The sequence below is a fragment of the Clarias gariepinus genome, chromosome 2, assembly GCF_024256425.1.
Source record: "Clarias gariepinus isolate MV-2021 ecotype Netherlands chromosome 2, CGAR_prim_01v2, whole genome shotgun sequence".
Classification (NCBI taxonomy): Eukaryota; Metazoa; Chordata; class Actinopteri; order Siluriformes; family Clariidae; genus Clarias; species Clarias gariepinus.
In genome coordinates this window covers 39,281,575-39,309,309 of record NC_071101.1, presented here as the reverse complement: position 1 = coordinate 39,309,309, position 27,735 = coordinate 39,281,575, and the positions used below count along the sequence as shown (strand labels likewise).

Genomic DNA, 27,735 nt, shown 5'->3' with positions numbered 1-27,735 from the left:
ACAAACAGAATAACTGGATATAATTAATATTTATTTATTAGTGCTAGAATAAACAAGGTGCACACTAAGGCCTAAAGAAAGGATATGAAGCACTCATGCATACTTTGTGACTTAGTTAACCTATATAATTCACATTATTATTAGATTTTGCATAATATTAATGTTAGAACTTAAGTTATACTACTATATTGTTGATTCGCTAATAAACTATGAAAAAAACCTAATAATTGATTAGTTAGTTTAGAATGCATGCATGTGCACCATTAAGGCCTAAATACTCAGCTTTCAGCCATCTTTCAAACATCTGCCCAAGGTACATGATCTCTGGCTTCCTCTCACTCACCACATTTGATTAGGACATTTACTGTTTCTTGCTTCTGGAACAAGGTGTTGGACTCTTTTAGCAACACTGGTTTTCCGGTTTTTCTTTCAGTTCAAATGAAAAAAGCCTGTGAGCATGTTTTAGTATGTGAGAGCAAAAACATGGCAGCAGCTGTTGTAAGGATTTTTGGAGAGGGGGGCAATGGGTGCTGTTGCCAGGCAAAAATGACAAATTTAGGCTAAATGATCTGTTTTATTGTGATTGGTGCATGTTCAAGATGGCAATACGGTTGGGTAAGCAGTAAAGGCTGGGTTGTTAATCAGTTATTTACTCTAAAATAATTTAGTAACTATGAATCAGTTAAAGAGGACTTAATATTAAGTGTATTTATTAATTATAATGTAATATAAGCTAACAGGTCCTCAGAATTTAAGGTAAAAAATGGCTAATTAGATTCTAGGGTTACATGTTTACACTTTTGTAATTTTATTATAATATTATTATTAATACTATTATTATTATTATTATTATTATTATTATTATTATTATATATCTGGGCCTGTTCATGACCTTGAATCAAAGAGGTGCATGGCCCAATCCCATGTAACACAATTTATGCTTTTATAATATTTAAAATGTTTTATGCACATGGATTTTGTCATTTGTGCATTTGTATAAAAATCAGTGTTATTGTTTTGAAACATTTAAAAAGAGAAATTTCACCACTGAAAAATAAACCTGAAAGTGTGACTTTCTTCTCCCTGTTTTGAGAGCTCAATGGAAAACGGAAAGCGCAACAAATTTCACTAGATAATGGCTTTCTGTAACAAAAAGACAGAGGTGTGCCCATGTCCCTGAATCAGTGAGAAATAAATAAAAAAAAACATATCAATAAGGTTATGTGATTTTTTTTAAAGCAACGTTCTTGTTTTTAAGAAATTCATGTTTATTGTTCAAAAGCATTAAAATATTTTTTAAATATTTTAAATTTGATGTGAAAGGATCTTAAGGTTTCAGAACGAAAGAGTGGTTGGCAGGAAAGTGAGAAGGGAAAGGTAAAAGAGAGCAAGGAGTCTAGCACGAGTCTAGAAGTACTTCTCAAGCTGATCGTATACTCAGAAAAGCAGTATTAGAACATACGTTTCAGTTTCTGTGTTAGAAAACAAAATCGGTAAGAAATCATTCTGAAAACAATGTTTCTAAGAAATGTATGTGAAAAATATTAAATGCTACATTAAAGTAGAAATACTGTTACTGTAAAAAAAAATGTAACGTGTAAATAAAATGTAAAAACCTGGAAACAACAACGAATACAGAAATTATAATATCACTAAATTATTACTTAAAAAATGAAATTTCATGTAATATTTTTAGTCAGAAAATTAGAAATTTGGTCAGAAAGCCAGATATACTGTGGATATAGAACTGACTAATATTTTGATGTAATAACCTATTTACAACACTGCACGAATTAATACCCCCTCGAAATGCTTAACACAATAATTGTTTTTCTTTTTTTCTAGATTCTTTTTTAGTTTGTAATGTAAAAAAACTATTTTACACCGATACATTATCGCCTCAAATTATTTCTTTATTTTATTTTATTTCAAATTTTATTTTATTATAATAATTTCAAATTATTAATTTAAGTTACGTATATTTCACAATTTATTTTCCCCGCCATTTTTTTCAATACCAAAAAAAAAAAAAATCGGATTCTTTTTTTTCATAAACAATTACACATTAGAGAACACTTCATCGGTCAAATTAGTTTTTTTTGTATGTTCATGAGAACTAAAGTTTCATTTTCATTTGTACATATTTCGATGTTGTTGTCTTATTAATTATTATTATTATTATTATTATTATACGGAAAGCTTGTATCAATATATAGAAACGATTACTATGTTATTGCTTATTTTATAGCCTTATTATAATGGCATCGATGTTTCTTCATGCCACTGTAATACCATATAGCTTTCGACTCGCAGAAGAATAAGCTGTGTGTGTGTATTAGATGTATATTTTCGTTGAGCTTCGGTATTGCATTGACTCAGCATGTTTTTTGAAAGCCATCATAGATGCGCAGAGTAATGATAAGAACAGGTGGCCTGCAGGAGGGGTAAGGCTCATTTGAATACCTGACTAGCAACCGCAAGATGTACAGATTTCTGTGAAAATCATTTGGTGAGAGAAGAGGGAGGGGGGCCAAACAGACTAGTGGTTTGGGTTGGCAGCCAAGTGATATATGGATAACTTTATACACTTTTGTTCAAGTAATAAATAAGAATGATTAACACTTTTCATTGATTTAGACAACCAAAACATGATCTCCAAATGTGATAACAAAAAACATATATATTTTTAATTATTTGACCTAAATTGAAAAATCGCTCTTTTTTTTTTCTTATTTTTGGTTTTCCTTCTTTACACTGCACAAAAACAAACCATTTCCCACTTAAGTTTGTTCCCTCATTTGTTGCTATTTTAATACCATTTAGTTTGAAGAAAACAACAAAACAAAAAGAGAAGATCTTTCATCTTGATTTAGCTAAAGATGCATAAACTTGGGGGGAAACGCATGGAAACAAGCAAAAACAAACAAAAACCAATTTGCCAGTGAATAAACAAGATATTTAAAATCTTGCAAACCGTTTTGCAAACGCACTTTCTTTAATAAGATATAGATAGATAGAGAGATAGTACAGAGAGAGAGAAAGAAAGAGAGAGAGAGAGAGAGAGATGATAATGATTGCTGAGTAATCATCTGGTCCCAAAGGACGCATGGGGTTCGGGGGTTCAGATCTAGTCATCTCTGGACAAATCGCATTAAATAGCAGATGTGACTCAAGTTTAAACGGAAAATGTGCAGTGTCAACCTGGTGTTCAGCTCGGGGGGAATTTGGAGTTGTAGCTAATTCCTCTCAAACATAAAGAACACATATGCTTTTTAAGATATATATGTATATCCTATATATATAATCTATATCTATATAATGTCTCATTTCGGCCCTGTAGATGCGTGTGTTCTTAATTGTGTTCAAATCTTGTTAGATCTCAAATCCTGGTCTTTATCACGTTTCTAAATCTATGAACCGCACTTCTTTCTTTTAATATATATTTAGAAGTATGAGGAATGAGGTGATAAGTTCAATTCTGACTGTTCATAACTACCGTGCACCAAGAACTACGACTGTTATAAATGTTTTACAGTAATATAGTGCGGCTTATGCAAGACTGTCTGTTCTTGCGCGTTTTTTTTTTTTGTTGGTGTGTCTGCTGCTCTGTGCGCGCGTACGTGCTTGCGCGCGTCTTATGTACTTTGGTGGAACCCCTGGCGCACATCTGGCCGCTGCTTTGAGTTCAGATGACGCTGCGCCTCTCAGCAGGCAAATAATCAGGAAAGTTGCGGCTGAAATTTGAACGACGGCAGTTTCAAATGTCAAAATATCTGGTGAGACGAAGGTGAGAGCTGCGTTTTGCGTAAAACCATCAAAATGAGCTTGTTTAATTACAGATGACATTATTATTATTATTATTATTATTAATAATAATAATAATAATAATAATAATAATATTCATTATGTCGGATTGTTTTTTTTCTTTCTATCTCATCTCTTTAGAAAAGGGCTGCTAAATGGCTGGGATCTCAGGGAACGGGAAGCTTCGCCAGTGGCTGATTGAGCAGGTGGACGGGGGGAAATATCCCGGGTTGGTGTGGGAGGACCGCGAGAAGAGCACTTTCCGGATTCCATGGAAACACGCCGGCAAGCAGGATTATAACCGTGAGGAGGACGCAGCGCTCTTCAAGGTGAGGTGGAAAAAAAAGCAAACCCACTCCAATTTACCCACATTATTACAGTACGTAAAAAAAAAAAGTTGTATTAACCAGTTCCTCAACCTGCCCCAGGCTTGGGCGCTGTTTAAGGGCAAATACCGCGAGGGCATCGATAAACCGGACCCGCCGACCTGGAAAACGCGGCTCCGCTGCGCGCTCAACAAGAGCAACGACTTCGAGGAGCTGGTGGAGAAGAGTCAGCTGGACACCTCCGAGCCGTATAAAGTCTACAGGGTCATTCCCGAGGGCACTAAGAGAGGTGAGGGGGAATAAACAGAATAAACAGATTTTTCAGATGCTTGCGTTTCTTTTTAGTAACAGAAATGCAGCGCACTGGATCTCCACGCGCGCTAGAACTCCTATAGCGCACTGGATCTCCACGCGCGCTAGAACTCCTATAGCGCACTGGATCTCCACGCGCGCTAGAACTCCTATAGCGCACTGGATCTCCACGCGCGCTAGAACTCCTATAGCGCACTGGATCTCCACGCGCGCTAGAACTCCTATAGCGCACTGGATCTCCGCGCGCTCGAAAGTTTATATGGTTTAATTCTAAAATCTATTTGTTGTTTCAGTGACATGTGAGAGGACTTCCACAATGACAAGTCCTCACAGCTTCTCACTGTATTCGACATACACACCTCTGCAGAATCAAGTATGTACCCCCCCCCCCCAAAAAAAAATAATAAAATAAATAAATAAATAAAAAAAATAAAAAAAATAAATTTATATATATATATATATATATATATATATATATATATATATATATATATAAGTCAGCCAAGCCAAAAAAAACACACTTTAGTAAAATAAATTCATATAAGTGTATAGCAATATAATTTATTGTATACAATAAAACTATTTATATATTTTTTTCCTTTTCCTGAAGTGTGTATATACATATTGTTTTATGCATAATATTTCACTTTGACTTTTTGATTGAAATATAATTTAGGAGTGTTTAAATGTCTGTGTGTGTGATGTGTTCCTGGCACAGGTTTCCAACTTCTTGGCTCCAAGTGAAAAAGGATGGAGAGATTTGTCAGAGCAAGCTCCATTTCCAGATTTCTACTATCCCTACAGTTCAAACTCATACACTGCACCCTGGGACCCAGGTAATAAATCAGAGTTTGAGAGAGTAAAAAAGATGACATGCGCCTACTTCAAAGAGAATGTCATTTAAGATTATATTTTATTTTTGCTATAGTAGGTTACCAGATCAGCAACTCCTTCTACAACTGCAGTGGCTTTGATCCTTCACCATCTACCTTCAACTTGGACCAAAGCATGAGATCTGTGGCTTTCTCCGGTATGTCCACATGAACCAAAAGTGCTCAAACACAAACTGTTCTGCATTCCTATCTCCTAACTTACCTTACATGTGGCAGATCCCAGACTGCAGGTGTCGGTGTACAGCGGGGATTCCCTGATCAGAGAGACGACCGTGTTCAGCACCGAAGGCTGTAGGTTGGCTCCTTATGATGAGAACCCAAATTACGGAGGCCCTGAACTGGTGCAACTGCCTCAGGGTGAGGGTACTGAACTGGAGCATGGCGTATTGGTCTGGATGGCTCACGATGGCCTGTATGCCCGGCGGCTCTGCAATGCCAGGGTGTATTGGGAGCCAATGCCCACCAGCACCTCTTTAAAACCTAACAAACTGGAGAGGAACCAGACCAGCAAACTTGTGGACATCCAGCAGTTTATCACAGGTTAGTGCAATCAATCAAGTGGTCCTTTATCATTTGGTGGCACACATTAGATTCCAGAAGTGAGCATGTGAGGCAGAACAACAACTGCTCATGTTGTTTTTATATATGTCTTTTTCAGATTTACAAGGCTACTATCTCCAGGCACGTTTTCCTCCTTGTTTCCAAGTTCTGCTGTATTTTGAGCAAAGCCACGACATCCATGGTCACAGGAGGCCCATATCAGTGCAGGTACAGTGCAAATACAACATACAATAATAAACATAATTTCCTTTGTCTTTACGGTCTAAAACATGAATGCCTACACATAAGGTGATGTGAGTATCCTTGGGCCAATTGGTACCAATTTTCACCTATAGGTGGAGCCACTTTTTGCTCGCCAGCTGTTCATCCTGAGTCAGCAGAGCCACATGAGGGCTCCAGATAACGCACCAGCAACGTGGGAGCAGCAGAACTACTACACAGGGAGCTCCCATCAGCAGGAAAACCTGCAGGACTAAATCCCATGCGAGTGAGGAGGCGACAACATGGAGACAGGGAGACTGAGATGAGCATGAAAAGTATTTTGAGAAAGACATTTATTTTTCCTTTATTACTCTCGTATTTCTGTAGCAGGATTATGGTAGTGATGTGGTATTTTGTGAACTTAAGCATTTTTATTATATATATATATTTTGTATTTTTTATTTTTATTGCTGCACTGATTAAAAAAAACTTATACATGTCAAGTCCACAGAAATTAAATAAATATTGTGGCTTGAAAAGATTTATTTCCTTCTAAATTATTTGATAAGAAAATATGAAGAAAAAAACAGCTGCCTTGAAAGAAATTTCTTTTGACTGAATATTAAAGTCAGTTTTACTGTAAATGTAATGAACCACTGATACCAATCTTATTTTTTTTTTACTTTTTTTTTTAAATGACCTTAGAAGCATTTCTTTGCCACTTGCAGCTGAAAAAATAAATTGAGGCATGTTAAATAAAACGAGTCTCATGTTATATATTTATTACATTTATTCAATTCAATTCAGCATAGCGACAATAAATAGAACATTCAATGATGATAACATACAAGTTTACACTTACGACTCTGTAAACCCCTGCTAAGAGCCAGAGGTGGTGTGGAAAACCTGAAACACCTGGATACCATGTTGTGCACTGTACAGGCATGCAGAGAAATCACAGTAAGGTCATTTAGTAGTGACGTATGATGTAGTATCAGCTATAAACACAAATTCATATACATAGACATCTGCACCTTCTTGCGAAGACAATGGGTGAGGAACTTCATGTAGTTTATACCTTAGCGTTCTGTTTTACCTCTGCTAATCACTAGGGGCTGTCGGAATGTATCCATCTATCCATTATCTGTACTGCTTATCCTGTGTAGGGTAATGGGGGACTGGAGCCTATCCCAGGGAACTTAGGGGCCAGGGCAGGGTACACCACGAATGGGGCACTAACTCATTGCATACACAATTGCACATACTTTATGGGCAATTTTAAAAAAGCCAGTCACAGGTCTTTGGACTGTGAGAGGAAACTGACCAATCACAGGGAGAACCTGCAAACTCCATGCATATACAAACTATGAGGCATGTTTTGAAACCCCAGCCCTGGATGTTCAAAGCAATAGTGTTTACCGCTAAGCCACCATGATGCCCTGTTTGGGTGTAGCATCGGGGTAATGTCCCATCACTACCAAGAGCAACAGAAAAACCTTAAACAATGATGAGACATAGTCAAGAGGGACAGGGTTAACCGTATGCATGGTACCAGAAGCGTGGACTTGTAGCTTATGTAGCGATTTCATTCCATATGAGCCCGAGAAGATTCTGTTAGACTTCTTAGTCCCAGCAGGGGGTTCAGGTTGTTCAGCCTGTCTATAGCTCAACCTACACCACCCAGTGGGTTAACAGTACAAGCTGGACCCAATTTACAAATAAACCCATAATGAGGGGTTTTAATAGACTCCAGCACTAGGGGGAGTTCCATACCAGGCTCCAAAAAGAAATACTATGAAAAGTAAAAGCATTATACCCCCATATATAAAAGTACTAAGACTTGGTGTGATTTAGCTGTCGCTAAAATGTCAGAATTCTGAGAAATCTGCTGAGACAGCATATCTGCAGAGAGAAGGAAGCTGGGCTGATGAAAAGACCAGAGGGACCCTGATCTGGTTGGCCATATTGGAGTTGGACTTGTAGCCTAAAACCTTCACAAATTGCTGGAGGATATACATGTTAAGGCCAAAGGTGTGCATGCGTCTCCTGTAAGCTATTGGTTATTCCAGAGAGAACCACAACATGCACTGTCCAAAAAGCTGCAAATGCAGTAAAATTAGCATGTGTGAGGCGCAGCGAGGAGATCTGCTGTACCGAGGGGGAATGTGGGCTATTTGAAGGTAACAGACAGGGTGGTAATAAACAACACCACTACAGTGCATGTAGTATGGAAGAAACACACATTTGCCAGGATAAGAAATTCATGGAAGCTAATCCTGGCTTTGGAGGACGGCCAGAAAAAAAAAAGAAAAGAAAAAAAAGCACACAACCTCCTAAGCAAAAAGCTCCACCCTGTTCATTTAGTCGGTCATGCGCACGATGGAGGAAGACAACGGTGGAAGTAATAGCAAGTACTGCATCATACAGTGACCTTACTGGAAGATCTCAGGGTATGAGCACACACATCCGGGGTTTGCACGCCACACCGCCCTCGGCGGTTAAGAGAAGTGAAATAAAAACTGGAAATGATTTGGATTCAAGCAGCAAACACTTTGGAACATCTGTAAGTGAAATGTATTTTTTGTACACGTTTATTTCCCTTTTCACGTTTGACGTTTAAACACAGCGAGCTGTTTAAATATTAGCAGGATTTTAGTGCACATACCGCTGTATTGAACTGGACTGACCAATCACGATCACGTTGAGGAGACGAAGCTTAATTAAAAGTGGACCAAGCACACCAATACAGTTATATCTGGTGTTAGTCTGGGTTAGGATGAGAAAGGGATTCCCCTACCATAGTGATGACCTTCCACCCAACCTTCAACCGTGTGACAGAGACACCATTACCGAATTTAGTTAGTTCAGAGTCGGTCAAAAATCATCAGAGTCAAAACCAGGAGACAACACACCTTTCCAAGGTTGTATAATAAGCAGAAGTTAGTAAAGTTCATACACCTAAATAGTGCTTAATTATGTTAATTATCCAATAATTCACAGCTTTTGTTTTGAACAAACTGTAGAGCATAATAGACCAAAAAAACTGAAATCACCAGGAAGGTTAAAATGCCAACAAACAATTAATGGAAGCATGCAGGGACAATTAGCGGTAAACTGTCGATGCTTGCTTGTACTCATGACGCAACGATTCATCACTGAAGCACTGACTTGACCCTCTCCTACACACAGACCGCATTGTGAAGAATATATTGGTGCAATAGACCTGGAGACCTGTAACACTACCACAGTGAAACAGTCAACAGTGAAACTCACAATGTTAATACTGACATTACTTCAACCATGTGCACGTTTTTTCAGCTTAGTGTCGACCAAACAAGGTCTTTACAATAGAAAATCATAGAAATTCACAAAAAAACTCAAGTGAACAGAAATCTCAAAACATACATACATACATGAAATACATAGATATAACTTTCAATTTAAAAGATTTTAAATATTAAAACACACAAACAATAATAAAAAAAAAAAGGAAAAAAAAAATCACATGAAAAGGCATAAATAAAACGCTTTGGTCGAGACAATCGTTCTGTTTTATCAAATGGAATGTGTTTCACACGGACGGCATTCCATACAGTACTTCATTCACGCCACTCGTGCTTTTAGTCAAACGAAGACTCACCAAATCCCCTAAATCACAACCAAACTGGTCTCAATTTCCTTTTTTGTAAACAACATCACGGTCCCTGTTTGACAAGTCCACAGAAGGTTGGAGAGTGAAAAACCAATTGAGTTATTCTGTAACATGAATGTGATAAATATGGCTAAGGCTCTGCAGTCACAGCCGATAAGGGTTATATATTTATTCGGAGCTTGTATATGCTATTGCATGCTGGGATAGGTGTGCATTATTAAGGCAGTCTAAGTGAGGCACAAACAGAAGCCTGCTTCTCTCTCTCAATCATCTATCCCAACCTAAAACGAGCTTAACACACAACCAACAGTTTGGTCTCGTGTCAAAACTAGTGCCGTTCTTTGGAATAGTGTTCCATAATGTTTCTACATACTATAACCAGCAGAAAACCATGTCTCCAGCATTTTCTATTACTTCTCATCGGGTTTGTTTTGTATATACGGTGCATGGTATGCTAAGGTGTGTGTGTGTGATTGTGTGTGTGGGTGTGTATTTCAGGATACATTTGTGGACTTCACTCAAAGGCCCAGACCTCCAGATTTTGGACAGTGAAGTCTTGTTGCGATGCCAGTGGTTGGTTGTTAAAGGTTGCGCATTTGCAGGTGGCTCCATGATACAGGTCAGCATCCAGCCACAAACCAATGTGACCCCTACTAAGACAGAAGCGAAATTAGATTTACAGCAAAACCCACAAACTGACTTACCCACATACCCGCCGGACACACGTTCTTACTTACCCTCCACCTCCGATCTGGAGAGAGTCCAAGTTTCCCTTTACAAAGTAGGAGTTTTCACCAGTCCAGCGGAACACCTTGAATTATAGGATATAAAAAAACAACAACATAATAATTAATAATCGAATGTTTTAGTGTTGTAGGTCATCGATGCCGGTTAATGAACTAAGGTAAGGTTGTCAAAAAATAATGTGGAACCTTGGATTGTAAGTAACTTGAACTGCTAGTGTTTCACGCGATGAGCAAATTTTTGAATAAATTTTAACTTGGTAAAGGAGCGAGGTCTTGACATACGCATGCAACTTGTCATACGCAAGCCAATGGTCAGTTTCAGTGCACAAGTTACTCGCATATTCAACATCTGTGCACGCGTGTACTGTTAACTTTAACATTGTGCCCACGTGCATGTGCACGTAAAATATCTTTTTATTTTAACATCTTACATTGCATGTATTCTTGTAAAAATAGTTCCCCTTAAAGGTAGCTCGAGCACATAGATTTGGTTTTATCTAAATTTTCTATCTAGAAGCTTTTTATAATGAAAAAGATCTTCACACATAGCTGAGTAACCGCGATGTAATTATATGAAGCCATTAGGGTCAAAGTTGGTCATATGATTCCCCTCACTCATTCACTCATCGCCTACAAAAAGTGACTGCCAACAAAAAGGAAGCTGCATTTAAAAGAAAATGCCAAGAATTCTTCCCAAAATAAGGCTTTATCACAACAGATGCATCACATGCTCCGAGCCCGCTCTGTGTAACAGATGCAGCCTATGTAGAAGCGCTAGTCTGATACAAATTCAACTCTGTTGACGTTCTTGACGAAATATCTCGCCACAAAGAACTGAACATTTTTATCCCATTTCCAACAATCTATCTCTGTGCAGTGGGGTCGTCTGTAATTACAGAGCAGACCAGACATGAGGAACACACACTTCGGGTGTCATCGTCTCCCATCACTCCTTGATGGCACCGTCTCGTGACAGGAAAATGAGCTCAGGGCTCACACCGATTCTGCATTAAGGTAGGTTGCATTTACTATGCACTTCATTATGCTTCATTAGAAGTATACAATTGCCACTCCGTGGAAAACTGTCCTGCATAAAACTGGTGCATCGCTGTGCAAAAAAAAAAAAAAAAGGTTTGAGCTCCCTGGTCTAAAAAAAAAAAAAAAAACAAGGACTTTTTTTTGGACTATGTCCAAAATATGTGGACTTTGTTTAAAAACTGCCAGCTATTTGAAAATCTAGAGGAAGTTCATTCCATCACCTCGGTCCCAGAATAGAAATACAGTGAAACCTCGGATTGAGAGTTAAGCGGTTTGCGAGTGTTCCACAAGACGAGCAAAGCTTTATAATAAATTTTGACTTGAAAAACAAACAAGTCTTGGTTTACGAGTACCAATATCATGTATCGTGCATAAGCTTCTTGTTTTGACGCCGAGCATCACGTGATCACAACTGAGCCAACGGTTTTTCTCTCTCTTGTGCTGCGGCATTGTGGGTAATTATCTTCCTTGCTGTGTCTTAGTGCGCGTCTCTCACTGGTATAATCAACATCCGTGCACGCGTGAACTGTTTACTATAACACTGTGTGTGTGTGCGTAAAACATATGTTATTTTGCCTGTATGCGCGTGTGTACAGCGTGCGTGTAAAGCAAAAGCATGTCTCATTTAAGAGATTATAGATCCATTTTCTCTCTCTGTATCAGCCTGCTCTTTGTGTCTGTGTGCACACGCGTCATTAGACACCGTGCCTCACACACTCACACTCTCTCACAGACAGACCCCTCCTACTTTCGCCTTCACACACACTACTCTGTCGTGATTCTTTTCAAAGGTAAAGTGCAGGTTAATTTGTTTTATTTTTACTTTACAGCAGTGATTCCGTTAGTGTGTCGCTCAATTGAATGTCATTAGAGAGATTTCTTGTTTATTTTTCCGATAAAGCAGTGTTTCCGTTGTGCGCGCGCATGTGTGAAAAGAGTGGAGGAAAGGTTGTGTAAGACGAGAAGGAGGAGAGGAGAGCTTACTTTAGATTCGCGCACACTCGCGCGCACTCGCGCACACTTATCTGTTGGGATTTATTTGTACTTAAGTACTTTAGTTAAAGTGCAGGTTAATTTGTTTTATTTTTACTTTATATTTTATTTTGTGTTAATTATTTTAATGTATGAATTTTTTAATAAATAAATATAAGATGCTGGTTGATAAGTGCTTGAGGCCTGAGGGGATAATGTGGTGCAGTGCAGGATGTGATGTGATGTGAGCAGTTTATATGTATGTAGAGGTTGTTCTCATGCAGATTATTTTCCTGACCTTAATTTCAGGGCTGAAGGTGTACACAAAGGTTTCCCCAGTGCCATAATAGTGTTCACTAACTCTGAATGGGTGAGTGGAGAAAACTCCAAAAACCTGTTGATAAAATAAAAAATAAAAAAAACACTCCAAGAATTAAAGTCACACTTAACAAGTTCAGTCAAATTAGGCTTTTCACACATTATCTGATGGTGTATACCTGATTGTTCATGTCTTTGATGACCAGCAGCACGGGGCAGTCCAGCTCCCCCTGGTTCCTGTAGAGAGTCTTCAGGCTGGTTCCGTGCACCACTGTGCTGTAGGCCAGCCTCCACTGGTAGCCCTGAACCCGAGCCGGGAGCCGAGCAGCTAACTGCAGGGACCGCACAGCGATTGATTAAACTACTCTATATTTAATGCACAGCATGCAATTAAGTGCAGGTGTATTTCTGTAGGACCTTCTCAACATGTGTATCCTCAAATATCGTGCTGGGGTCCAACAGAACCGACAACAGATCTAGCGGGTCCTCGTCTTCAAAAGTACCGAAACTCTGCCTCCTCCTTGCTTCGTTCATGGTGATGATCTGAGGAAATGGTTGGAGATGCACTCGACTCAACGCATAACCTCATAAAGTGTCCAATGCACTATTTACCTAAAAAAACAAGCTCGGGTAAAAAGGTACAGGTACCTCCCAATTTCTGGGCACCGGGTCACTGAAGAAGTTATCGATCATGTTGAGTTCATCCTTCTCCACGACGACGAAGCCTTGCTCCTGTGCATCTTTCCCATAGGCATCGGGAGACCACTGGATAAAGAACGAGTAGAGATGGTCCACCCTGAGAAGACGACAGAAACAGTTCAGTAAAATGAAGAAATTAGTAACAAGTACTTTATAAATCAGGATTTGGATAAAAAAAAAAAAAAAAAAAAACATGGTAAAATATTTGCATCTCTTCTTACATAATAGCATCAATGATGGTGCGATTAATGACATGTTTAAAGGAAACATAATAATACAAATAGCTGCAATAAATTAATTAGATTAAGGGCATAAATAACCGTTGAAGTGTTCATAAAAATTCGATTTAAACCAATAAAGTATATGTTAGCTGGGTCACTGATTAGCGATAGGAAGTTTGGATCATTTTAGTGACTCAGTTTTTTAAATCTCGTTCATCAAAATGAACAAACCTTTTTTTGAGTCATTTAGTTCATTTCGTACTTTTGATCAGAATTTTTTAAATAAACGACCCCAACACGTCGACATCCACAAATTTTGGTTAAAGTTCCAGTAATGAAAATATTACAATGCAGCTAAGGACATCTCACCATCATGTCTTCTGTTCTGAGTCAGACATTCCTTTGTCAAGTGACCCCCATAGACACTTTAATTGCACTGCATAGCATCTATGGGAGACTCGGACTAGAAGACTCATGAGATGAATCACTCAATACTGTTTCCTGTGCACTGCACTGCACAGCATCTATGAGAGTCACGTGACAAAAGAACGAACGACTCTGACTAAAAGACTCATGAGATAAACCGCTTAATTCGTGTACATAACCGGAATTCGTGTACATAACCTACAGAGGTTTTGCGATGCTTTGCGCATGCACGCACAGTAGCAAATGAACGAATCACTCTCCGAGACTACTGGTTCTACTGAGTCATGTTAAAGATTCATTCAAAAAGAACGAATCGTTCATAAACAACCTATCACTAACACTCATGGAGATAGCATTTATTTTTTTGCTTTTTGTTATTAACAAAACATTGTGTCTTAACTAGGTTTCTTACATTTTAGAGGTAATAAACTAGAATGCTGAGTAAGTTGATGTTTTACAAAAGGGCAAATTAATGGGGGGAAAAAAAGTAGTTCTGCAGTGGGCACCATTTTCTTGAAATGTTTAGGACCATTTGTCCACTTAGTTGAGAAGCGTCAATTCAAATCAATAAAAAGTGAACATCCTTCCTACATTTTTTCTATTATCTTACATTCTAGACTCTTTCAGGCTGACTTAAGCTCTATTCATGGGTCAAGAGGGGTTGATGAATGATTTGATGTGTAAATTATTGGGGTGCATCAATACACCATGAGATGGTGCATTTGTAAAAATTATCATGCCATCTTGCTTAATTATTATTATTATTTTTTTTTCAATGGAATCACTTCTGTGACTCCACTTTCTGGCTCTCTTCTTCCTTTAAATTGCATCAGGAGACACTTTGGCGAGCTCAAAAGGCTTTGCTCTTCAGCTTCCATCACCACTGGTGTCCATCAGCACTTCCTGCCATGCCTTACTCCAGCTTATTTAATGCTTGCTGAACTAGAACACGGTCCATTTAGGTTTAGCATCTCTAATAACACTGAGTACAAAATATTGAAGTGCTTTTGGTTGACCAAGTTAATTTTATCAAAGTTTCTGCCACACTCTCCTAATTCCATGCTCCCCATGCAAACAAATCAAACTGTGAAATGGTGATTAGTTGAAACAAATCTTTAACTGTTTATTCGAGGACACACTATAAGGACACTTTTCTCTTTAAAATGTCAAGTCCAAAAAATTGACCATAAGTACAGAAAATTTTCTAAAAGGTTATAATTAGTACCCGTTACATCTCATTGAGCACAAAGTAACTCAAGCTCTGATTATAGCTCATGCACAAGCAATATCATACCGTTCCTGAGGAACTGCAAACCAGTACTCTGGGTGCTTCCCTCTGCTCCCGAAGAAGTGAGTAGGGCTAGAAGTTCGACCGATGGCGAAGGATTTTTTCATGGGCTTTCCCACTTTAAAGCAGAGGAACATGGGTGGCTTCTTGCTTTTCTCCTCTCCAGAGAGTAGCATATCTACAAAAGATGATGACACACAATAATGTCTACAGCAATACACTGCATGGGGAAAAGAAATCAATAAATAACTCGCCCACTACAAGATTTCATTTACTCAAATTTAGCTTTCATTACAGCACACACTGTTACAAACTGGCCAGTTTATGTGTGAAAATAATTCCCTGTATTCCCAGAAGCACGCCATCACATTTTGAAATCCTGGGATCTTCCTGTGCCACAATAGAAAGAAAACTTCAGTACATTAAGGTCATCAGCTGACTTCATTTTTTGCCACATAACATTGCTAAGTCTAGACCTGACGTACTGGAACAAGCCCAGATCATAACACTGTCTTCAGGAGCTTCCCTTCTTACCCTGATGCCCCATCGGCTCAATCTGGACTAATCAGACCACATGAACTTCTTCCGTTGCTCCAAAGTCTAATCTTTATGCTTCCTAACAGACTGAAGCCTTTTCTCTGATTAGTCTCACCAACAAGTGGTGACTACACAGCTGTTTAGTTTCAAACCTGTGACTTCTTAGCACACTGGATGTGTGTGTGTATGGAAATGCTCTGACTTTCACTATTAAATATACCTCTGGTTTTTACTGTTGAGTTTTTTGTTTGTTTTTTTTTAGTGTTTGAGTAATCTCCATTCATGACTTCTTTTTCTAATAACGTTTCTTTCACAAAGTTGACCTGAGTTCAGCACGATCCTTCCTGGTTTTAATAAACGTGTTGTAGGGCTCTTAACTTAGTTCCAGTAAATTAAAATCTCCTTAGTTGTTTTCTTTGCTTGATGCCACTCACTAATTTGAAATTTCCTACTTGGCGACTTTTTTTGGCCAGGCAGTGTATATCAAAAAAATTTGTTTAACTTTTTTAATACAACTCAGAAACTAAAATGACTTGAAGAGCTGAAGATAAGATGCGTGTCTCATACTCCTTTTTTTCACTGTGACAACAGGGAAGGTTCATCTGTTTAGTTTTATATTGCTGTCAATTTATGATTTATAGCAGTATGTGCTGTAATAACACACATGCCTTAATTTCATCTCACCTTCAATTGGACCCTGCATCCTTTTCATCAGCCAGGACATCTCAGTTTCATTGTTTTGCAGATCTTCTTCCTTCTTACTCAGCTCATTTGGTCTCATTATTGTCTCCTTATCATCTTCAAAGCTTGGTCCCAAAGAACTACATTTCCCAGAATCCGCAGTTACATCACCAGAGCTTTCCAATATTTTTTGGTCCTCGGCTACTATGACCTCTTCCACGTGTGAAGAATCATTAATGAGAAACTTGGCATTAGTTAAGCCCTCGTCATCTTTCAACTCATGCACTAGAGTAACTTTTTCACTCGGCTCATCTCCAGTGTGCAGTGGGCTGTTTTTGTCCTCCTCTAAGCCCAGCTCTGTGTTCTCATCTGTAGAACGATTATGAAGGTCTTTATCCATTGCCTCTACTTGCTCTGCATGACATGACCTTACTGTCTCTACTGTCTGGTCTGTGAGGACCAGCACCCTCATTTTCGTTTCGACAGAATCACTCAGATCTTGTAAGGATGCCTCTTCCAGACTTGGAAAGGTAGTGTTCACAGTCTCGGGCCTGATGCGAGATGTTTCGTTGCTTCCGTTCTCGGTTCCTGAGTCATTCTGTAACAACTCAAGCTCAGTGAAGCCTTCATCGGATGGAGATTTGTCTGCAGGAGGGCAATCAGACTCTGTCTCGATGTCATCTAACACGATAGGGCGTCTGGGCTTGCCAAGGGCCTCGTAGCGGCTGAAGGGGTTCAGATCCTGCTCAGATGGAAGTTCCACCCACTCACCTGGCCTGTATAATGGACACAGATCCTGAGGTATGTCACTACCGTTGAGACAGCGGCCATCATGTGAGGGTGATGGAAAGGAAAATTTAAAAGAGGAACAAAACAAAAAAGAAACTTAAATATGATGGACAAAACTAAATTATAAACTCATAATAAAAAACAAAGAAAAAATTTTAAGGGAAATGAAATATAAATAATAGAAAACCAAATTAAAATAGTACAACATAAAAAATGAAGACGATACGAAAATTTTGAAGTAAACAGATACTGAAATGCAAACACACCAGAGTCGATAATACTTCAAGCACAGCGTTTCATCATGTGATACCAAAGCCTGACATTGTATAAAACCACTTAAAAGTACACACTATGAGATGGTCAGAAGCAGAAAACACAAAGACAGAAGCAGTGCTGCTTACGACGGCAGAGCGTCCTTGAGCTGCATGCGGGACACGTCATCGTACAGGGCCACGGACAGCACCTCTTCCATTGGGCAGATGAGGCCGTACTCCTCACACCCATGCTCGATCACTAGAGGATCCGACTTATGAGGGTCAAACATAATGTTATTTGGGGTCACGATCATCACACCGCCAACAACTCCCTGAGAAATGAGAGAAATAAACGGGGTATTTCCCATCATTAGTGCAATGTTTATTTTTTCTATCTTGTTGTATACAAGATTTTCACAACTGGAAATCAAAGATTACAGACAGTTAGGACTTGTAGCAGGACTAAAACATGATAGACGGCTTTAACAAATCTTAGATCTTTGCTTAAAATGTGTGTACACAGTTGAGATGAGAAAAATCGATTCAGTTATGAATAGCAATTATTTTGTCTGATGATATACATATCACAATAACTCCAAAATTATTATTTTTTAAAACTATTTTAGCATTTATAATAGTAATGAATCAGTCGATCAGCTAGTGACCAGAATTGTCTGGCCTTCAGTTCGATCGGCCATGACCAACGATCCGCCGATCGGCCACAGACATAAATGATTCTGCACAGACTGCAGAAGCTTTCCTGTGATGCAACAGAAATGTTTATGACGTTACACTATCAAAATAAATAAATAATCGCACAGGATAAACGCTACCAATCTGTTTTTTTTTAACTCCAAATCCTGTAAGTGAATTAGACTCAAACCACACTTGTGCCAGCATTAAAGCTGCACATGCCCACAGGCGCTCAACCCACACTCACTGTCGAGTTTTGAGACTTTAAAGTTTAAGGAGGTAAAGCATAGCTGTTTCCTTATAATCCTACAGATGGTTTAAGCTTTAGATATAGTAATTATGGCGGATGATATAACTGTGATATGTGTGAGTAAGTAAAAAGCAGTAAAAACTTAAACTTAAAAAAGTTAAAACTTAATTTAAGTGTTTAAAGTTAGTCTGTATTGTATATTTGCTTTACTTGAGAAAACTAATGTTTTAAAAGGAATGCACTAGATTTAATTGATCATTTAATTGAAGAAACCTTCTCAATGGTATAGAACTGTAACAAAAAAATAAAGGAAAAATTTGATCAATATGGTATTGTGATAACATGGTATCGGGAGGTGACTGGTGATTCCCATCTCTAGTACACAGGTTTGCTATATTAATCAAAATCCTGGTCTTAGCATCAGAAACATCTTACCATGCCGTCAGTAAAGTACTTGCAGCTCATCTTGAGGAATTTGGCCGGGCTCTCATCCTCAGAGGGGGGAGAGAGTTCACGCTGTCTCAGCCTGCGCATTGCTTTGTCATTCTAAAATAAAGCTTTCTCTTAAAAAATTGCATTTATTCTATAGAAACAGGCAAAGGCAATATACATTTACTTGTTCATGAAGCAAATAGAAATTTAAAAAGAATGTGCTATCAATGTAAAAAAATTAATTGTAGGTCTTTTACCGGGAAATCTTTTTCTGATGGTGCCACGTTTCCAGCATCTGAGAGATCACTGGTTAGCTCTGACTGCCCCACATCAGGGACAAACAGTCTCTGTGAAGAACAGCGCAGAAGAGAAAATTAATCAGAATGTTATATGAGGCATTGTTTAAAGTGAGGAGAGTAAGCAAGTGACTACTGCTTTGAGACAATGACTGCTTTGAGACGATGACCATTGTTAAAAGCGCTATATAAATAAAATTGAAATTAAATTGACTAGCAAAGTGTAGCCTGGGGCTCACCTGTCCTGGAACCACGCTGCGAGAGAAGAGACGGTTCAGCTGTACAAGTTTATTTGGGGTGATATTGAACTTCAGCGCAATGCAGTTTAAGGTATCCTTAGAGCCAACCTGCGTACAGGGAAACATAGCAGCTTGAAGTTTTCTTAATAAAAAAAAAAAAAAAAGAAAAGAAACTAGAGACATTTTTCATTCATAGGTCCGCAAATAAATAAAGTATTTCAATGCCATAATATTAAGAGGTTAAAGGGTGGGAGCATTCACTCACAGTGTACTCCACAGTGCCTGGAGGCCTTCTTTTCTCTTTCTTGGCCTGTTCATTGGAATGGCATTTTTCGACTGAAATAAAAACATGTGAAAATTGTTTTCTCTTTCAGGAAGGTTTAATATCTACATATTTTAACGCCTTTTAGATGCACATGATTTCTACAGCCACTTATATAGGTATAATTATGTCCCAAAGTCTGAGACCCCATTGAAAAGTTAGGATTATCTTTATCCACAGATATGTGCCAGCAACTCAGCGTAGGCAAATGATGGTTTAAAAGTAAATAAATAAATAAATAAATAAATAAGACTGCTTATAAAGAAACCTTGCTGGTTTGTGTTAACAGGGGTTCTTCAGACTTCAAACTGTGTATTTGGGTTTTGGGATATGTCGGGTAGAACAAAAGTCATTATTACTTTTATAAATAGTAAATTTTACCACTAGCAGAATATGGAAATGAGTTAGCAAAAAATGTAGAACTCCCAAAATAAGCATGTTATTATATGCGTTTGGTCATAGAAACAACCGAAAACAACCTTATGATCATGAGCATCTGTGCTATTTCTTTGCCTATGTGTCCCAGTTTCTAATTTTTTGCTCAATCAGGTTTGGAAAGTTGGTTAGAATAAACTAAAATTGAGTTCATCATATTGCCAATTTGTGCCGAAAAAAAAGGATATTTCACTCCATACTGCACAATCCTGAGGCCTATACAAGTTTATTAGAAAAACACAAAACAAATAATGGCTAAAATGCTTTAAATGAGCTTTAAGAGCTACACAAAACGCTCTGGAATTTTGAAGCAAATAATATTCACAATTCTGCACTATTTCTCCCTAGCTCTCTATTTAATCTCCGATATCGACCACTGTACCAAAGATCAGATTTCCCTTCACGCCTAATTTCTTCTATTAAAGCACTCCGATTGATCTGATCTAAAACGCTTCATAAGGTTTTACGCATTCTAGCTTAAATGCACCCTACCATAAGAACAACAGAATTAGAAAAGATTTCAATATATATGCATTTTCACTAATGCTCTCAGACTTCTGTACCCTACTGTATATACAGTAAGAAGCAGAAAGTGTTTTTCCTAGTGTCAAGGCCTGATAGCTATGTAACTTCCTTTACAAACAAGTCGTGATCCTTCACCTGGCACCATGTCATTGTCTGCTCAGCAAATAGTTTCAGAGGTCTGTGTTTATGTTAGGAGAGGGAGGGCACGCTTGTGTGCGTAGGCCTGTTTCCTGTAATATAATGATGCTCCAGCTCTCCGAATGCTCAGTGAAGAACAAAGGAATAAACAGAAGCTATAGATTTTAAGGGCTTAACGAGAGTGATGAATTAATTTACTGTTTACATATTAGTCGTTTTCGCTCTCTCCACCTCAACCAATTGGACCCAAGTTAGTGCGTTAACGGATAATAAGTTAGGTGAAGGGAAAACCCATAAATCACTGAGGTGGTGTCACGACAGCACGAGCAGCGCTGAATCATTCATGCAAATTCACGTGCTGTAATATTTTCCCACAGCAGTTATGACTGCTACTGTGAAGTGAGTCTTACCTGATTCCCCACTCAGATTTCTCTCAGTTTTACTGGACTTGTCACTTTCTCGGTATTTCTCTTCGATCTGCGTCGTAGGATTGGGCTCACAGATGACTGATCCCTTTAAATCTGAGTCTGACTGGTTGTCCTTACCCACAGCTCTCTCTGATTGGCCCTGCTTCAGCTGCCGCCTCTTCTTCAGCCTGAGAGTCGGAACATGACATGACATTATGGGAATCAAAATGAAACGTGAGCTCAGTGATGCAGCGTTGTTTTGTTGTTTGTTGGGGGGGGATTTTATCTTGAAAATACTAGACTGCCGTTTGGTCTTTCTCTCCTCCCTTTCTAGGGCTCGTAAATGACAAGGATCCTTTTTAAAGTACTGAAAACATATATTATTACCAAATGTTAAGGACGTAAACAGCAATGATAAAGAGATCAAGGGAGGGGCGTGGGAGAGGGAACAATAAGGTCCTGGGGAAAAAAAATAAACAATGTAAACAAATATTATCCTAAAGTAATTAATTTGAGCAGGATTTTGACAAACTGTGTGCATAAAAAAATATATATAAGATTTTTTTTTTTAAAAGCTAGGTATGCAACACTAACAATGCAACAATGCAGTCAATTTAGCATGTCTACTTGTCACCACCTAAAAAAAAATAAAAATAAAAAAATAAAATAAAATCGACATATGGAGTCTTTACTCCAGCAGGCGAGTCCTGAACCTACAGATCCACACTGCCAAGCACTGTTCTCCACAATCCAAATCAGCCACGTCGTACACTCAGACACGGAAGAAATAATAATAATAATAATATACCAAAAAAAAAATATACAACCTCCTTCCACACACTTAAACTGAACGACACAACATGACATAAAATTAAATCTCACCAGTCATGGTGTGCCATGTTCAGGACAGCTTTTAAGTCTCAATAGAAGATTAGAGAGCTGAAAATCTTCGCCTGCAGAACTAACAACGCTGTCCATTTGATTTCCAAGAAGGATTCCACACTAGATGACTTCCAGATGACTAGTGATCAAGAACGACAAGAAGCACCAGACATCCAGGCAAACGTTTCAATTATTTTTCCCCCCTACATGGCGTTACCTGCGCGCACGATAATACTTTGGAAGCATATGACAGAAGCATATGCCAAGCCTAGTCACAAGTTTAATCAGTAACAAAGCAGAGAGGGACTCTTAACTCAACAAACCTGACCCACTTTCACTTCTCCTTGCATTACCATTGCCAAACAAATCCTAGTTGACCACTGCTGTCTGGCACAGAGTGGATATTATTGCATGTTGTAAAGTTTGTGAATCAGATTTTTTTATTTCTGGTGTGTGTATAAACAAAGCACATTTGCTCACTGGTCATTTGAGTTAAAATGGGATTCCAGATGGAATAAATGGATGGTTATGTCGGTCTGTAGAAGAAAACGAGCAGGACAAAACAACTTCTGCAGGAGAATATTTGTCGCAATCAAGAAATCAACACGAGAAGCTGAAGACCCCCCCCCCAATGATTTCAGATGTAAAACATTCACATATAAACCTGTGTCTCAGATGTTCACACACTATCACACCTGATCGTACTACAAGCAATTTGGAATCTCCATATGCGGCACACAAGTCACTCCTATCTCATATTCCAGATGTCATACAAAATCTCATATTTTAGATGGAATAAATGATTATATCAGCTCGTAGGGGGAGACAGGCATGACTAAACAACTTTCTCAGGGAAGCTAAAAAAACGGTCTGTGTGCGAGGATTGTCACCTTAAAAGAATGAGAAAAGTCGAGAAGACCCCTAACATGGCAGCCGAAAACTTTTACATTCGTTTTTTACAACTTTTAAACTCGTGTCTCTCTCGTGTCACCAGGACACAATGTACAAAAGTGTCTCAAAGGACCATCTTTTCTCGCTCTTGTTTTTCAGCAGCTGAAGCTTCTGACATGGTAGTAGACAAATAACATGCATGTAAGAGAAACACATTACCAACCATGCATTTCATCCATTCAACCGGTCATTCCTGTAGACAATGTTACATTGCTGAGGACCACAACTGCTAGCAATGTACACACACTCGTATATTATAAGCAACTGAAAAATCTAAACGCATCTGACACTTCTAGACAAATAACACGCCTATAGAAAAAGTCCTTTACCATCCATCCATAGGGTCTTTGTTGTATTAGAAGTTACCTTGCTGAAGACGCCAACTCCTTGTATTGTTAGGTGTACACACACAATCAAGCAATTTGGAAACAGAAATCTGTGTACGCTGTGCACACACAACGCTTTTCCTCATATTCCAGATGGAATAAATCTCTTAAAATGAGAAAAATGTAGCTTTTTTTTCAACTATGTTAAACCTTCACATATAAACTTTGTCTCATTTTACAAGGACACGACGCAACAAAGGTGTCTCAAAGGACCATCTTTTCTCGCTCTCGATTTACGGCAGCTGAAACTCCTGACGTGGTTGTAGACAAATAACACGTGTATAAGAGAAACCCTTTACCAACCATCCATACATTCCTTTCAAGCGGTCATTCCTGTATTTCGCAAGTTATTGACACTACAACACACGAAAACATGCACAAAACAAACACATACAGTACATACACAGACCCAGGGACGGGATTCCAACCGCCAACCCTGGAGGTGTGAGGCAACATAATATAAATAATGCACAACATCATATTTATTACCTGGCAAAGTAGCTGGGCCTCTTCTCCTTTTTCTCCATTTAGGAAAAGATGACTGATGACTTTTACAGATAAACAAGTCCAGAAGTTTCAGCTCCTCTCCTGGTCAACATTTATTTATCTGCAGATATATGAAAGATAAAACCTTGTTTTTTATGCTTAAGCAGAATATAAAGGGTTTTCCAGGATGTGAATGAGAACTAACAGCCAGAACAATTTAAAGCAAATTTTCTTTATCAGTACTGTATTAGTAGTATGCTTTGGTTGATAATTAACCAAGCTATGTTACAATAAGGCAGTTATGTCTTACCATAATGAAACGCCAATCCCACTATTTGCTAAGACTGAGAATATATTTAACGTCATAAAACAAACACATGATAACAATTAGCTATATTAGCATGTTAACGCTGATGACCAGACAGATGATAATAACCGCACAATATATTAATAAAAGCCTCAACTCACGTCATATTTCGTTTAACTGGTGTGCTAAAAAGCTATTTTCTCCAGTACTCACCTATGAAGCTACATCTTCTCTCGAGTCATTATCAGCCTATTAGCACGACAGCTAGCTTAGGATTTTCTGTTTTGATTTTATTTCCGCCGCTTTTCAGTCACCGTCCTCGCGCCCTCCTTTAATACACTCCAGTAAAGATGGAGAGAGAGAGGCGTTTAGCCAGCCGCTACAGAGCTAACATGCCACGGCTGGCGTGTTGAGATCAACATCTAAACACATCCAAAGCTAGCGCAAATGGAAGCCCTGGTGTTAGCGCTCTCTCTCTCTCTCTCTTTCTCTCTCTCTGTTTACAAATGTAATGAGTTAATATGCAGACATAGTGATAGGAGTCTGCAAACTCCACCTTCTCCTACCCCACTGTGGTCTGGTGTGGGGGATGAACTACATCTTTACCTCAGGGAGGGAAATAGGGTGTGATTCCCAGCAACAGCTGCTTTTGGGAAATAAACCAGCTTGTTAACACTTTCAAATTCATTTCCTGGTGCATCAATAGATCATTATCTGTAGCTAGAATACTTGACTGTTATAGGGTAATTGACTGAACATGTACAGTATATACACTCACTCATTGTCTATACTGCTTTATGCTGTATACATGGCCCATCCCAGGAGACTTGGGGCGTAGAGGTCTGGGCCGAGGTCTGGACAGGGCGTCAATACATCGCAAGGCACACACACTCACTCACATACATACACACTCACATTCACACGCTATAGGCAGTTTGGGAGCGCCATTCACCCTAAACTGCATGTCTTTGAACTGTGGAATTAACCCACCCAGCATGTGAAGAACATCCAAATCCATGAAACGAACCTGGTCCCAAGGCAACAATGCCAACCACTGAGCCGCCCCGCAACAATACTGGAGATTTCAAAATTATGAGATAACACATATGGAATTAGGTTACTGAGTAACACATTTTAGGAACAAATGTCTTTGAACTCTGGAAGGAAACCTGAAAAGAACATGCAAACACCATGCACACAGACGCTGAGGCAGGAATCGATCCTTTGACCCTGGAGGTGCGAAGCCACAGTGTTAACCAGTACGCCAATGTGTCACCCACAACAAAAGCAGTTGGTTGTTAATATAAGACACAAAGATCAGATGTTCTATAATAGTTTTTGCAAGAACAGCGTTTTCAAGTGCATTTGCAAAACCCATCAAGCACCATGATAAAACTGGCTCTCATGAAGACCATCCCAGGCTTACAAGACCAAAACGTCCCTTCTCTGCTGCAGAGGAGAAGGTCATTTAGAGGTTCTAGCTTTAAAAATCTACGGTGGCATAATGGTTAGCACTGTCGTTTGGCACCTCCAGGGTAGGGGTTTTGATTCTCGCCTCAGGTCTGTGTGCATGGAGTTTGCATGTTCTCCCCATGCTTGGTGGGTTCCCTCTGGACGGTTTCCTCCCACCGTCTAAAAAGATGCAGACTATGCTAATTGGTGTTCTCAAATTGCCCTGTAGTGTGTGTACCCTACTAAAACATCTTTGCCAGCTGTGGACCAGAACTTCTTAACCCAACATCAGTACCTGGAAATACCTGTAGTGTACAAGTGTGTGCACATCGTTTTCTTCATAAACCAATATGAGGATACAATGACTTCACACCAGCAGTAATTGATGTACACTATAGTGCAAAAGTCTTGAGCCACCCTTCATTTTTTCATATTAAATTAAATAATGTAGATTAAATGTAAAAAACCGGAGCAAATGTTTTAACGCGTCAGGCTGTAAAGTACCTAAACTGATTGTTTGCGTAACAGCTTCATTTCCCCTCTCGCCTGCTCCCACCATGAAGCATTCAGCATCACCAGTATATTAATCACTGGCCTGGTCAGCTGTCATCATCTGCACCTGTTTCTCACTGGTTCATGTCTTTAGTTAGATGTTTTTATGCTTGGATGATTTATACTGTAGGTCACTGAGTGGCTCAGGTACAGGGACAAGACTAAAAACGAGAGCCAAAATGTGCCTAAAATGAAAGCCAAAAAGTTCTTCAGGAAGGCTGGAGAACTAATCTTCAAGAAAAAAAAGTCCGGCTCTTTTGAAGCAATATATGAAGAAATGAGGGGTGTTTCATGAAAACTCCACACACACGCACACACACACACACTAGCAGTCAGATTTAAACCCGCCGGAGGAGTGAGGCGACAGCACTAACCACTAAGCCACAGAGATGCAAAAGAGGAGACTAAATTTGTGTTAATACCCATAGTTGTGGAAAGGGGACTTATGTGGGGACTTACAGTAAATGTTCAAATACTTTTAGCTTTGTGAAACATACCTCAAAGAAATTAAATTAGCTTTAAATAAAATTTAACAAATGTAATTTTGGCATCCAGATGACGTAAGGGGAAAAATATGGAAATATCATAATCAATAACAATAACAAGCTTTTATTGCAGCCTGTATTTTGTGCAGCATGGACACTAATTCAAAATAATGTTCTCCATTATGTTGGTTCCAACTTTCTCAAATAGGTCAGAAGCCTGCCATAGAGCATGATTTTCCACAATAAATTTGAGATCTGGATTTTTGCTGGCCCTGTCACTGAGCTGATGTGCCTTGACTAAGGAAAGTTTTAGATTGCTGAAGAAAATAAAGCATGGAATGAAAATAGTTTCCAATATTTTGATGTACACCTGTGCACTGACTGTTGAAGTAGTAATCGCCAACTCCCATGATCTTTCATATCATAAATAATTCAGGAAAATTGTATTGCTTTTATATTGTATTGCATCATATTTACTGCATATGTTCCATTAAAATGGCACCATACAAAAGTTCCAACATCATCACTTTGGCTAATGCAGATTCATGATTCATCACTTAGTAACCTTTTTTGTTTGTTTGGGTGTTAGTGCTGGTTTTCATTTGACTTATATGTAAATCCTATTTCACGCTGCTGATTTTTTACAGTTCAGTACAGAAACACTGACTCCTGCTCCAGGTTATTTGTGTTTTTTTTTCCGTTTGCCAAACTCTGTATCGGATTTCCATCTGCATGGAGTTTTAAAATCATTTCCAGTGTTTAAACTGTCCAAGTTATTG

The 27,735-nt window shown here is 38.7% G+C and overlaps 2 protein-coding genes across 6 annotated transcripts; one reads left to right on the top strand and one right to left on the bottom strand.

Annotated features, from left to right (window-relative positions):
* The first annotated feature begins 3,640 nt into the window (after positions 1 to 3,640).
* Positions 3,641 to 6,852, top strand: irf4l (interferon regulatory factor 4 like). Of its 3 annotated transcripts, XM_053477750.1 has the most exons (9): positions 3,641 to 3,787; positions 3,946 to 4,133; positions 4,233 to 4,419; positions 4,736 to 4,815; positions 5,161 to 5,278; positions 5,371 to 5,472; positions 5,552 to 5,875; positions 5,994 to 6,103; positions 6,232 to 6,852. In XM_053477750.1, the coding sequence occupies exons 2-9, from the start codon at positions 3,960 to 3,962 to the stop codon at positions 6,370 to 6,372; spliced, it is 1,236 nt and encodes a 411-aa protein (XP_053333725.1). In that variant the 5' UTR covers positions 3,641 to 3,787; positions 3,946 to 3,959; the 3' UTR covers positions 6,373 to 6,852. The 3 variants fall into 3 exon arrangements, with proteins under 3 accessions (XP_053333725.1, XP_053333727.1, XP_053333717.1); XM_053477752.1 differs by lacking the exon at positions 3,641 to 3,787 and having other exon boundaries at positions 3,801 to 4,133; positions 5,374 to 5,472; XM_053477742.1 differs by lacking the exon at positions 3,641 to 3,787 and having other exon boundaries at positions 3,802 to 4,133.
* Positions 6,853 to 6,862: 10 nt separating this feature from the next.
* LOC128507067 (nuclear receptor coactivator 7) lies at positions 6,863 to 25,028 on the bottom strand. 3 transcript variants are annotated; one of them, XM_053477714.1, is made up of 16 exons: positions 24,681 to 25,028; positions 24,164 to 24,281; positions 21,459 to 21,643; positions 19,894 to 19,964; positions 19,629 to 19,736; positions 19,351 to 19,440; positions 19,097 to 19,207; positions 17,866 to 18,050; positions 16,679 to 17,484; positions 15,464 to 15,635; positions 13,472 to 13,619; positions 13,241 to 13,366; positions 13,003 to 13,155; positions 12,804 to 12,899; positions 10,487 to 10,560; positions 6,863 to 10,399 (listed from the first exon to the last, which is right to left on the bottom strand). In XM_053477714.1, exons 2-16 carry the CDS (start codon positions 24,199 to 24,201, stop codon positions 10,264 to 10,266), a joined length of 2,499 nt encoding a protein of 832 aa, XP_053333689.1. In that variant the 5' UTR covers positions 24,202 to 24,281; positions 24,681 to 25,028; the 3' UTR covers positions 6,863 to 10,263. The 3 variants fall into 3 exon arrangements, with proteins under 3 accessions (XP_053333689.1, XP_053333706.1, XP_053333697.1); XM_053477731.1 differs by having other exon boundaries at positions 16,679 to 17,451; XM_053477722.1 differs by lacking the exons at positions 24,164 to 24,281; positions 24,681 to 25,028 and adding an exon at positions 22,338 to 22,548.
* Positions 25,029 to 27,735: the final 2,707 nt, after the last annotated feature.

What these genes read in the sequence shown, in the direction of transcription:
- irf4l (XM_053477750.1), top strand. Translation starts at nt 3,960, where the DNA reads ATGGCTGGGATCTCAGGGAACGGGAAGCTTCGCCAGTGGCTGATTGAG. An exon ending in ACACACCTCTGCAGAATCAA is followed by an intron (nt 4,816 to 5,160) that starts GTATGTACCCCC and finishes TTCCTGGCACAG; the next exon opens with GTTTCCAACTTCTTGGCTCC. An exon ending in GGAGGCCCATATCAGTGCAG is followed by an intron (nt 6,104 to 6,231) that starts GTACAGTGCAAA and finishes TTTCACCTATAG; the next exon opens with GTGGAGCCACTTTTTGCTCG.
- LOC128507067 (XM_053477714.1), bottom strand. Translation starts at nt 24,201, where the DNA reads ATGGAGAAAAAGGAGAAGAGGCCCAGCTACTTTGCCAG. An exon ending in AGTACTTTACTGACGGCATG is followed by an intron (nt 18,051 to 19,096) that starts GTAAGATGTTTC and finishes CTCATTTCTCAG; the next exon opens with GGAGTTGTTGGCGGTGTGAT. An exon ending in CTCAAGGACGCTCTGCCGTC is followed by an intron (nt 17,485 to 17,865) that starts GTAAGCAGCACT and finishes TCTCAACGGTAG; the next exon opens with TGACATACCTCAGGATCTGT.